Genomic DNA, 12,292 nt, shown 5'->3' on the forward strand with positions numbered 1-12,292 from the left:
TGAAAGGGTTAAAAAAAAAAAATCATAAAAAAATTGAACTTTGACCTACTTTTCCCAAAATGTAATGGCATCTTTTCTGGGTCACTGGTAATCTATAAACCCAGTTTGGTATGAATTCAACCAATAGTTTTGCTGCTAAAGTGTTAAGAAATGAAGAAACAAACAAACTGACCCAAAAACAATACCCCTTGTCTCCCCTTCAGGGGGCGGGGTAATAAATCAGATTAACCTGTATACATGCATGAACACATCAGAGTATTTGGGAGGAATCCAGGTGTGTTAATCTGATTTCTCATAATCAGATTATTGCTGGTATCTGATAAAACATATCAGAATTTGCTGTTTACATGATCACTAGAATAATCTGATAACTCCCGAAATCAGATAATGATCATAGTATTAGTGTGCCTGTAAATAGGCTCATTGATCAGAACCAGAACCACTATTTTAATTATCCTAACCCAAATCTAAAAGTAGATGAACCTATCCTGATAGAACTTAAACCATGGAATATTCCAATAGGGACCTTAGCTACAATCCACTGCACGTGTACTTAATGTCAGGCTTTATTTAACTCATTTTACAGGAGAACAGTATTCTGAGGACAAACCTGTGTGCACTGGAACAGGTAAATACATGTCAGCCTGTAGGTAGAGCCTGAAATTTACCGTGATTTTTTTCTGTAGAAGTTATTGAAATCACTTGAACCTTCCCATAAAGTAGCTGAACACATGTAGATGCACCTACATTTATCACTGTGGTAGAACCCTAATTTACCTGCCTTTACCGGTAGTAGTACTCTTGTAGTTACATCTGATGGTTCCCTATAAATCACATCTGCAGTTTAGAAAACTGATGATTGACCATGAGAACTGTGAGCCTGAACCCCCATAAAGAACCTCCACAGTAGATACTTCCTTCACTTCATGTAGAAGCCTCTTTAGACCCATGTGTACCATCTCCATCTCCTCTACTTTGTCCTTCATTACATGTCTGTCATCTTACTGCTTTATTCTTCCATGCTCTACCATTTTCTGATGCGTTCTACTTTGGCTCATATCGTCTCTGTGGCACCATGTCGCATCTCTGTAACCACCTGTTAACTTGTAGATCTGCGTATAATGATACCAACATGTGCTATTGAGAAGATGATCCTTTCCATTTGTGAATTGGAAATTGTGAGTGTGTTGTGTCGTAGTGAAATGAAAAATGGCTGATGCACAATTTATTGTGACCTGCTACTGTGGTAAAATAGTTTTTTTTAATTCATCTGCTACAGTATTTTTTTTTTTTTTTGTGCAAATTGTGTATACTGTAAATATATGGAATCAGAATCAGAATACTTTATTAATTCCAGGGGGAAAATTTTGTTTGTTACAGTTGCTTCATTCAAGAATAGTAGAAAGTAGTAGGAAAGAAATTATCAATACAACAAAAAGACAAAAAGAAACACATGTATACATATATATTAAGCTCTAAATGTACAAACATAAATAGCTTTGAACATACATATATATCAAATATATATATTAAAACATTCTATTAAACACAGCAATTTGTACGATATGTACTAGACAAATATATCTTCAATATGGTAATAATGGATTAGGTTTAGGTTAGTTTATTTCAGACACAGGCATAATACAAAACATATGAAACAAAAATGATAATAATAATAAACAATACACAAATAATAATAATGATAAACAATACACAAAAAATCTAATAATAGAAAAAATTAGAAAAAAAAAAAAAAAATAGAAAAAATATTAGATTTCTATAGTGCTTTTCAAGGCACCCAAAGCACTTTATATTATTGATTCATTATTCATTCACTCTCATATTCACTTATAATATAGTGGTAAACTACATTTGTAGGAATTTGTCGGAAGCGTGGCTGCCAGTTTGCACTGACCACCACTGAACATTCATAGGCATTCATACATCAGTGTGAGTGACACTGGAGGCAAGGTGGACGAAGTGTCTTGCCCAAGGACACAACGACACATGACTGGGACAGAGCAGGATTCAAACTGCCAACCCTTCAGTTACCGGACTGTTGTTATTGCCCTGCCTCCTGAGCCATGGCCGCCCCTTTTTAAAAAACATATACATAAATATGCGTGCAAAAATTGTGGTGTTATTAAAATTATGTGGTTATACAGTAAAAGTAAAGTAAAGAAATCATCAGCTAACAGCAGCAGAACGTTAATAAAAGCATCGTTTATTTATTGTGATGAATCCAGGAAGTTCTAAGGTTATTTTCATCTCTGCAGCTCGTGTATGTAAAAGTTTTCCATAAATTTTTCCAGTGAAAAATATGACATGAAGGAGCATTCATGTGCAGTTTTTGAGTTCGTAACTAGTATTTACCATAATTTCCATAGCACATGAAGGCGGGATAAGTGCAGGTGTGGTTTATTGTGTGTGAAGCTCAGCTCTGATTGGCTGATGTTAAAACGCTCAGATCCAGACGGTGAAGACGCAGGAGATGAATCTGCTGCGCGAACAGCAGGAGGCGCTGTCGGCCGAACTGCAGCAGAGACGAACCGAACAGGAGGGTCTGTTGGCCCAGAGAGACGACCTGGACTCCCAGCTGCAGGTACCAACACAAACACTATTTAATAAAGTGTTCCAAAAATTTCAGCTTCACATTCTGCCTGACACACACTATGTGGACAAAAGTATGTGGATACATTAAATTCAGGTGTTTCTTTTCTAACAGGGGTCTGGGATACAAAACAGTAATGACTAATGTCAGAATATAGTTTTGTATTGGGATAAATATCATTGTATTGGCTAGTTTGGTTTAAATTGGTATCTTTGCTTCCAAAATAATTCAGAGATGGTTTTTACTTAAGTTCTCTCTAATCCATGACTGTTTTTTTAAAATGTTCTACCTCCAAATTTCTAATATATTTTTAGTGCTCTGACTGTAAATAATAATTTTTTTTACCATAACTAACCATCTACTTTCTTCACATCTCACTTTGGAAGAAAAATCTCCCATTTAACTTTAAGGAAATATTGATGTTTATAAACTATATGGACAAAAGTATTGGGACACATCATGGCTACAGCTGTAAGATGTCCTGTTCATGCTTATTTTAGGTAAAAACGTCAATGAAATAAAGTAAAATTAACAGTAATTATTATTAATTAAAATTTGTAAAAATTTAGTGTTCATAAATGTCAGTTTCCTTGCTATGATTTTTCATATTCATTTTTGCTGGAGTTTTTGGTTTAGATTCTTGTTGTTCTCAGACCAATTGCACACACAGACTTAACCTCTTGCTTTTTACATGAATATATATACAGCAGTGTTTTTGAAGCCAAGGGAAGCTATTAAAGCATTTAATGTTAATAACTTGGTTGGAATCAAGTAAGCAGATCCATATTTTAAGAAATGATCAGGTTTCACTTACTGTTGTCCCACCCTCCCTTTTTTTTTACTTAGTTCATCAGAGGATTTGAAGCATAATGTTGCAGTTGTCCTAGAGTTGGTCGTTGAAATTGTATGGACCATAGCTAAAGTCTCATGACATGTTCCCTGTTTTAATCTATTATGTTTACAGTTCAGTTTAACATGGTGTATTTTATTTACTGTTCCAAGATATTCGAAGCTGTAAAACCACTAGTGCAGTTGGTTTTTTGAAAATAAAAGCAGGAAAGAAGAAATCTCCAAATTTTTAAATCTATTTCTAAATATCTATTTCTACATATCCAACTCGCACAAATTTTCCACTGAAGTTGAAATGTTTTAGACTCATGTGGACCCAGTTTATGCTTCTTGGTTAAGGTTTCCGACTAATTGTCATTTTATAATGTATTTTTACACAGTGGATATTAGATAAAATTAGCAGAAGACAGAATGCAGTGTCTCTGTCATGATAAATCCACTGATGAGTATGAGCTTTGCAGTTGGAACTTGACTGTAAAATGCAGTAATTGATGTTTTTATTGATGTTTAATTATTCACCTGTTAAACCAGATCATCCTGTTCGCTCCGTGACATTTGTGTTTATAAATATATTTTCACTTTCTGTTCTGTAGGAGTCCAATTTTGCCAACAGGAAGTTGTTGGAGCAGTTAACAGAAGAAGGACATGAGAAGGAAAAACTGTTGAGAGAGTTGGATGAAGCCAAGAAGGTACACATGCATAAACATTAACACGATAAATATGAAATATGTGTATGTACACATGAACATAAGCATGTCTAATCTGTGTGTGAGCAGACGGCAGAGAAGAGGAAGTCCATGTTGGATGATATGGCTATGCAGCTGAACCAGGAGAAGTCCGACCACAAGGAGGCGCTGTCTGACCTGAAACTGCAGCACGAGAAGGAGGTGATGCCTTAGAGACTTACCGACTGTCAGCCAGCTTCACACTTTTACGATGTTTGTTTTAGTTGTAATATTTTACCCTGTTTTCTCCCTAAATGTCATCCTCCTTTTCTTTTTTCTCTGTCAGGTTCTGGCGGTGAGGGCTCGATATGAGAAGGAGCTCAGAGGACTCCATGAAGACAAGAATCGTTCTGAGGAGGAGATCCGACAGCAACTCCGAGATGAAAAGGTGAGGAAGAGGATGAAGAAGAAGAAAAGGATGAGGAAGAAGAGGAGGAGTAGGGGAAAAAAGAGCAAGAGGAGGAGGAGGAAGAGGAGGAGTAGGAGGAAGAAAAAGAGGAAGAAGGAGAGGAGGAAGATGAGGAAGATGAGGAGGAAGAAAAAGAGGAAAAGGAGGAGGAAGAAGAGGAGGAGTAGGAGGAAAAAGGAGAGGAGGAGGAAAAGGAGGAATAGGAGGAAGAAGAACAGGAAGAGGAGGAGTAGGAGGAAGGAGAGGAGGAGGAGGAATAGGAGGAAGAAGGAGAGGAGGGGGAAGAGGAGGAGTAGGAGGATGAAGGAAAGGAGGAGGAAGAGGAGGAGCAGGAGGAAGAAGAGGAGTAGGAGGATGAAGGAGAGGTGGAGGAAGAGGAGGAGTAGGAGGAAGAAGGAGAGGAGGAGTAGGAGAAAAAGAGCAAGAGGAGGAGTAGGAAGAAGAAGAAGAGGAAGAGGAGGAGTAGGAGGAAGGAGAGGAGGAGGAGGAGGATGAAGGAGAGGAGGAAGAGGAGGAGGAGGAAGAAAAAGAGGAAGAGGAGGAGGAGGAAGAAGGAGAGGAGGAAGAGGAGGAGGATGAAAAAGAGCAAGAGGAGGAGTAGGAGGGAGAACAGGAGTAGGAGGAGGAAAAAAAGCAAGAGGAGGAGTAGGAGGAAGAGGGAGAGGAGGAAGAGGAGGAGCAGTAGGAGGAAAAAGTAAGAGGAGGAGTAGGAGGAAGAAGGAGAGGAGGAAGAGGAGGAGGAGTAGGAGGAAAAAGAGCAAGAGGAGTAGGAGGAAGAAGGAGAGGAGGAAGAGGAGTAGGAGGAGGAAAAAAAAGAGGAAGAGGAGGAGTAGGACGAAGAACAGGAGGAGGAGGAAGAGGAAGAAGGAGAAGCGAAGGAGGAAAAAAAAGAGGAAGAGGAGGAGTAGGAGGAGGAAGAGGAGTAGGAGGAAGAACAGGAGGAGGAGGAAGAGGAAGAAGGAGAAGCGAAGGAGGAAGAGGAAAAAGAGAAAGAGGAGGAGGAGGAGGACACTGAGGCTGTGCTGTGTTTGTACTCATTGTCGTGTGTGTGTGTGTGTGTGTGTGTGTGTGTGTGTGTGTGTGTGTGTGTGTGTGTGTTTTCAGGCTCGGACCAAAGAACTGGAGGGTCTCCAGCAGCGAGTGGAGGAGCTGCAGACTCAGGTCCAGTCCATGGAGGGAACTAAAGGATGGTTTGAGAGACGACTGAAGGAGGCTGAGGTCTGTCTGCTGCGTCTGATGGGACCTTTATTAGATTATTAGGGTTAATTATTTAACCTTGTACCTGTGTGAAAACACCTATGATCGGCCAAAATCTCCCATCATGGAATCATCAGGGGTGCTTGAATTTCAATGTTGTGTTTTCAAGGTTTGAAAAGTGCTTGAATTTGACCTTGAAAAATGTGTATAAACCCTGAATCGTAGAATTTCTACAACCTGTAAACACAGCCCAGAGAACGTGCAGGAGTCTTGTTTTCCTCTCGGACAGCATTAGTAATTAACGGAATTTTCTCCCATTTGTGCCAAAAAAATCATGCACTGAAGCTTTAAAGGGCTCATATTTCTCTAAACCTACTTTTCTTAGTCTGTGGTTAATTTATTTGTGTATTTGGACCCTAATAGTTCATACAGTTTGAATTTGAACCCTCCAGGTGCTGCAAAACTATCTTTAGATTCAAAAATTGAGTGGATTTCTACAACCTGTTTTAATTCCTGCTTAATTTGTTACGTTTTATAACTAGTTACGTCACGACATTTGCACATATAAGGTCAAGACTTCCGACGAACATTTCTCCGAGTACGACATAATTTTTTATCAGCAGCAGCGGTTGCAGTAAAAACTGAAAATATGTCCAAACTTGGAGCCCGTTACCTAAAATGTTCAGTTGTTGGTTGAACGAGACAGAGCAGCACAGCCGACAACCTGGAGGGGGCGGGGCCTGAAGTGGGTCATTTACATTTAAAGGGCCAGCGCTCAAAATGACCTTTCTGGTGTCATTACTCAGAAATAGGGTTGAAGATGGACCTGTGGAGTTGAATTAATGACGAATTCAGACCCGAGCAGAGCATTTACAGTTTATGTAGACCACAGGGAAATGTTTGAAAATGAAGAATTCCATTTAAAAAACAAAATATCACTGCTTTAAAACAAAATAGGCAAGTTCTCAGACTCTCCAGTGGTAGGACACATGAATATTTCTCTGTGTAAAACTTTTTTTCTGTTGCTGTGTCCCTGTGAACCTGAGGTCATGTGATCAGACGAACCTACTGCAGACTGAACCTTCTTTTTTGTGTTTGTTTGTGCAGGAGAACATAGAGAAGAAAACTCTTGAACATCAGGAGGAGATCGATCGGCTGCAGAAGGAACACACACTTCAGCTGGAGGTACACACACACACACACACACACACACACACACACACACCGTTTTTTGTAAATACAGAGACGTGGGTGTTTGTTTAGAGATGCAGTCTGTGTAGGTGTGTGCGTTGCATGTCTTTGTACGCTGAAAGGAGTCCAGCTCTAATTGAATGCGTGTTTCTAATTAAAGCGTAGCCGTCTCCATGGTAACGCCGAGGGGTTAAATCGTGTTAACAGCAGATCAGAGTGGAGGAGGCTCATGTGAACACCGGCAGTCTGTTTCAGAGACTCCCAATCTGTCAGCGCCTCGTTTTTTGTGTCATGTTTGGCGTTTCTGTCACTGTTGTTTATCGCAGAGAACACTCACTTTGGTTTGGACCATTCCTGTTAACGGTCGGTGTTTTAAATGTCAAGGATCCCCGAATCAGTAACACACATGCAGAACTGTGTAAAAGTCTTATTCTGCCTTTATCTTTGTTGTTTCTTCAGGGTTGAAATCATCATACGTATTTATTTCTTATTCGCTTTTCTTCAGATGCAACAAGAAAATACAGGAAATATATGAACAGCCTTAAAATACACACAAAAAATGGAACTAAATGTATTGTAAAGGTTAAAATCAAACTCATTTTAGTTCAGGGGCCACATTAAGCCAAATTTGATCTGAAGTGGGCCTGACCTGTGAAATAATAATATAATAATATGTAAATAATGTCAACTCTAAACTTTCCTCTGTGTTTTAGAGGGAAAAAAGTAAAATTATACAATGAAAATGTTTACATCTACCAACTATCCTTTAAAACAATGTGAATAACATGAACAAACTGAAATTTCTTAAGAAAACTAAGTGCAATTTTAACAATATTATGTCTCACTTTATCATTTACACATGTAAATTACAACTTACAGATCACAGTAGATCTACAAATACACAAAACATTTAATAACATGCAGAATATTGGTAAAATTGCACTGCAGACATTTCAAAATGTTCGTATTTGTTCAGGTTATTCGCGTTTTTGTGAAATGATAGTTTGTTTTAGTGAAAATACAGTAAAATGATGTGAAAATTTTTACATTTACAAAGAGAAAAATTTGGAGTTGTGAGTATTTATAGGTTATTATGATAGTATTTTACTGATCTGACCCACTTGAGATTAACAACATGAATGACCTGAAATGTATGAAGAAAAATAAGTGCAATTTTAAGAATATTCTGTCAGTTTTTTATTTATACATGTGCGTTACAACTTACAGATCACACTGGATCTACAAATACACAAAAGATTAAGTAATTTGGAGAAATTTGAGAAACATTAACACAATGAAGAGAAAAAAATAACAAAAACAGCAGCAAATATGAACAAAATAAAGAATAGGAAGAGGAAAACCTGCACAAGAATAAACAAAAAATTGAGAAACATGAACAGAATGAACAGAAAAAGGCAAAAAAACAAAAAACCTAAAAGAAATCTACAAGTACACAAAACATTTAATAACAGGCCAAATATTGGTCAAATTACACATACTTCTCTTAAGACATTTCAGGTTGTTCATATTTGTTCACGTAAACACACAAAATATTTAGTAATTTTGAGAAATTTGAGAAACACTAACACAATAAAGACAAAAAAAACCCCAAACAAAAACAACAAATATGAAGAAAATAAAGAATAGAAAGAGGAAAACCTGCACAAAAATGGACAAAAAATTGAGAAACATGAACAAAATGAACAGAAAGAGGCAAAAAAAAAGCCAAAAAATCTACAAAGGCACAAAGCATTTAATAACAGGTGAAATATTGTTAAAATTACACTTACTTCTCTTAAGACATTTCAAGTTGTTTATATTTGTTCACATTCACATTTTTGTTAAGGGATAGTTTGTAAATGTAAACATTTCCATGTTATTTGACTTTTTTACACTAAAACAAAGAGAAAAATATTTATAGATTATTATGATAGCATTTTCCTGGTCTGACACACTTGACATCATATTGTTCTGTATGTGGAACCTGAATTGAAATGATTTTGACATCACTGATTGTTAATATCTTCAGTATAATTTTTATATTTCACAAATTCTTCCCAAGGGCCTGGTTTGGACCCTTTTATGGGCCGGTTTTAGCCCTAGGGCCGTATGTTTGACACCTGTGTTTTAAAGTTTACTTAGCTCTCGGCAGGAGTCTGGACATCGGAGCTGTCTCTCTGTGAAATCTGATGACAAAGTATCCCTGAAATGAAGCCGTTAAAGATCCCTCCTGGACTTTGACGAACACTTAGAGTCGTAGTTACTGACAGTCTGATGGACGTTAAACTCTCCTAAACATTAAACACATTTCAATCAGTTATAAGGAGACGATTATCACAATAAAGCACATTTTCTGTCAGTTCAGTGAAGGAGTCGTTCATCAAATGACCACATGGAGAGGCCTAATCCATTCCTAAGAACAGGGGGTCAAACATAAGGCCCGTGGGCCACTAAGTGTTCCAATCAAGGATGTTCAGGGGCCAAATACAAGTCAGTGTGTTATCAAGGAAAATTATAACCGATAAATAATAACAGCTCCAGATTTTCCTCTTGGTTTAATGTGAAAAAAGTAAAATTATGTGATGAAAATAGTAACATTTAGAAGTTATCTTGTCACGGTAAAATGGGAATAACATCAAGAAATATAAACAATGTGAAATGTCTGAAGAGAATTGCAATTTTAACTTCATTTTGTTAATGTTTTGCAAGTTTTGTTCATTTTTCTGTATGTTTTGTTCTTATTGTTGCTGATTTTTTTTTCATATTTTTTGGCTTTTTATTTGGTTTTTTGCCTCTTTCTGTTCATTTTGTTCATGTTTCTAAATTTTTTGTTCATTTTTGTACAGGTTTTCCTCTGCCTATGCTTTGTTTTGTTCATATTTTTTTTTCTCTTTATTGTGTTAATATTTCTCAAACTTCTCAAAATTACTAAATATTTTGTGTATTTGTTGATCCACTGTGATCTTTAAGTTGTAATGTACATGTGTAAATGATAAACTGACTGATAATATTGTTAAAATTGCAATTATTTTCCTTAAGAATTTCAGGTTGTTCATGTTTTTCACATTTTTCTTAAGGATTGTTTGTAGATGTAAACATTTCATAATGTCATTTCACTTCTTTCACTCTTAAACATGGAGTAAAGTTTGGAGTTTACATTATTTATGGGTTATTTTTCTGTTTTTATTCAATTTTATTTTATTGGTCACATTGAGCTGGATGTGGTCCCAGAACTAAAATAACTTTGACACCGCTGCTGTAAACCTTTCCTAATGCGATACTTCGAGTCCACGTCATGGAAACTGTGTGTTAACTCACCATCCTCAGGTTAATTCTATCTGAAGTTTTTTTTTTTAATAGGATGCCTTCGTCTGCATTTAGACACTCAATCAGGAAACAACATGTGATGGGTGAAACTCAAACTCACCCCCCTCGGCGTACCTGCAGACCACCTGACCTCCCTGCTAATTAGACCTCCTCCATCATTAATTAACTTTTCCTATTAAGTTCCCCCGTTCTGCTTGTAGTACCGCGCCGTTATCAGCAGATAACGCGCACATACACTAATCAATGAAGACATTCTCACAGGAAACGGTTTCTCCCTGAAGGGCCTCGCAGTCAGTCGGCTAATCTGATTGGCTGAGAGGACTCCGTACATGCTTCCTGATATCTCTCATGATGCACGGAGAGTTATTGATTTTGTTTTTTTATGTTTTGGTCGGTTATCAGACTGGCCCCACTGAGGCTTTGTTGAGTTAACAGCATTTACAGAATTTGGTGCATTAACCCTTTCATGCGTGAATTATAAGAACCTTAGTCAATATTTTTTTCTTGAGTGTTTTTATTCCTCTTTAGGCATGAAAAAAAAAACAATACAAATGAAATTTTTTTATGAACCTATTTTTCATGGAGTCACAAAAATGTCCACTCAGCTGGACACCATATGTTATATTTTTGAAGCAAAGAAACATGTATTTAAAACTCATCATCAGAAAGTGATAAACTGTGTGAAAACTATGAAATAAAAACATTTTTAATGCCGCTAATTGCTAAATTGCTAATGTTTTCTCAAATTTTCTCATACTCTAATATTAGTTATTACTCATTTCATGGAGATAAAATCCTCCTGAGAGCCAGGAAATTGACGGTTTTAGCTGGTTTACATGATTGGAAACTGTATAATGTAACAGTTTTTTCAGATACATTTTTAAAATAATTTTTATTTATTGATTGATTTTTAAGAGAATGTCCTTTGTAATGCACAGCATTTTTGAAGTAAAACTCTCAAACTTTTGTCCCCTACAGAGGACTAAATGCATTGCTGGGTCTCAGGAGGACATGCAAAAAAAAAAACCCAAACCTTTTTGTTTCAGAAAACTGTTAATTAACAAATAACAATTAGCAACTGATTTACACTAAAACATGTTACTGCAGATCAGGTTTATCAAGAACAGCAAAGTTACAGTAATTGTATGAATGTCAGTGTTTGTGATGATGCATAAGTGTCCACTGTGTTGGCTGATATGGAACTAAAACAACAAAACCCATGAATATACAAGAGAACAGCTGTGGAATAACTGTCCACATTAGTGACCACTATGCATGAAAGGGTTAATGAATATTCCTGAACACATATTACATATGAGATGAAAGACTTGTATTAGTAGTAGTAGTTTATTTGGTCATTATTTACTTTAAACAACAAACAAAAAATAACATATCCACTGTTCCATATACAATGCGACCGAAAGGGTTTTGGCCGAAGTTGAGACTTATTTTGCCCAACCCTATTTACAATTAACACAATGTTTGCACATGAAAACAAACAAAAAAATTTCAATGTAATCATTCCTGAATATATAACAGATGAGAATACATATTTAATTTAATTCAGATAAATCTTGTCCTTATCTCAACTACCAGTATTATTCTTGGTCTTTTAACCCTTTCATGCATAGTGGTCACTACAGCGGACAGTTATTCTACAGCTGTTCTCTTGTATATTCATGGATTTTGTTCTTTTACTTCCACATCAACCAACACAGTGAACGCTTATGCATCATCCCATACACTGCAATTCATACCATTACTGTAACTTTCCTGTTCTTGATCAACCTGATCTGCAGTAACATATTTGAGTGTAAATCAATTAGACTGTAACGAACAGTTTCTTTTAAAACAGAAAGTTTTTTGTTTTTTTTTTGCATATTATCTGAGTGAGTAATAGCTAGTATTATAGTTTAGTAAAATGTGAGAAAACATCAGATTAGCAGCATTAAAAAAAATTATTTCATAGTTTTCTCACAGTAT

At 36.5% G+C, this 12,292-nt stretch overlaps 1 protein-coding gene across 7 annotated transcripts in view; it reads left to right on the forward strand.

Moving 5' to 3' along the window:
- Positions 1–12,292, forward strand: part of gripap1 (GRIP1 associated protein 1) — a 69,169-nt gene that overhangs the window by 23,317 nt on the left and 33,560 nt on the right. For 4 of the 7 annotated variants that reach the window (XM_030139597.1, XM_030139601.1, XM_030139599.1 and 1 more), the window contains exons 16-22: positions 587–628; positions 2,468–2,602; positions 4,054–4,149; positions 4,237–4,347; positions 4,472–4,573; positions 5,699–5,812; positions 6,899–6,976. In XM_030139597.1, the coding sequence (XP_029995457.1) occupies positions 587–628; positions 2,468–2,602; positions 4,054–4,149; positions 4,237–4,347; positions 4,472–4,573; positions 5,699–5,812; positions 6,899–6,976 (678 nt within the window). The remainder of the gene's footprint in view (positions 1–586; positions 629–2,467; positions 2,603–4,053; positions 4,150–4,236; positions 4,348–4,471; positions 4,574–5,698; positions 5,813–6,898; positions 6,977–12,292) is intronic. The other 3 variants (XM_030139600.1, XM_030139603.1, XM_030139604.1) reach the window with 1 other exon arrangement.

Source organism: Sphaeramia orbicularis, chromosome 7 (assembly GCF_902148855.1).
Source record: "Sphaeramia orbicularis chromosome 7, fSphaOr1.1, whole genome shotgun sequence".
In the NCBI taxonomy this organism is placed as follows: domain Eukaryota; kingdom Metazoa; phylum Chordata; class Actinopteri; order Kurtiformes; family Apogonidae; genus Sphaeramia; species Sphaeramia orbicularis.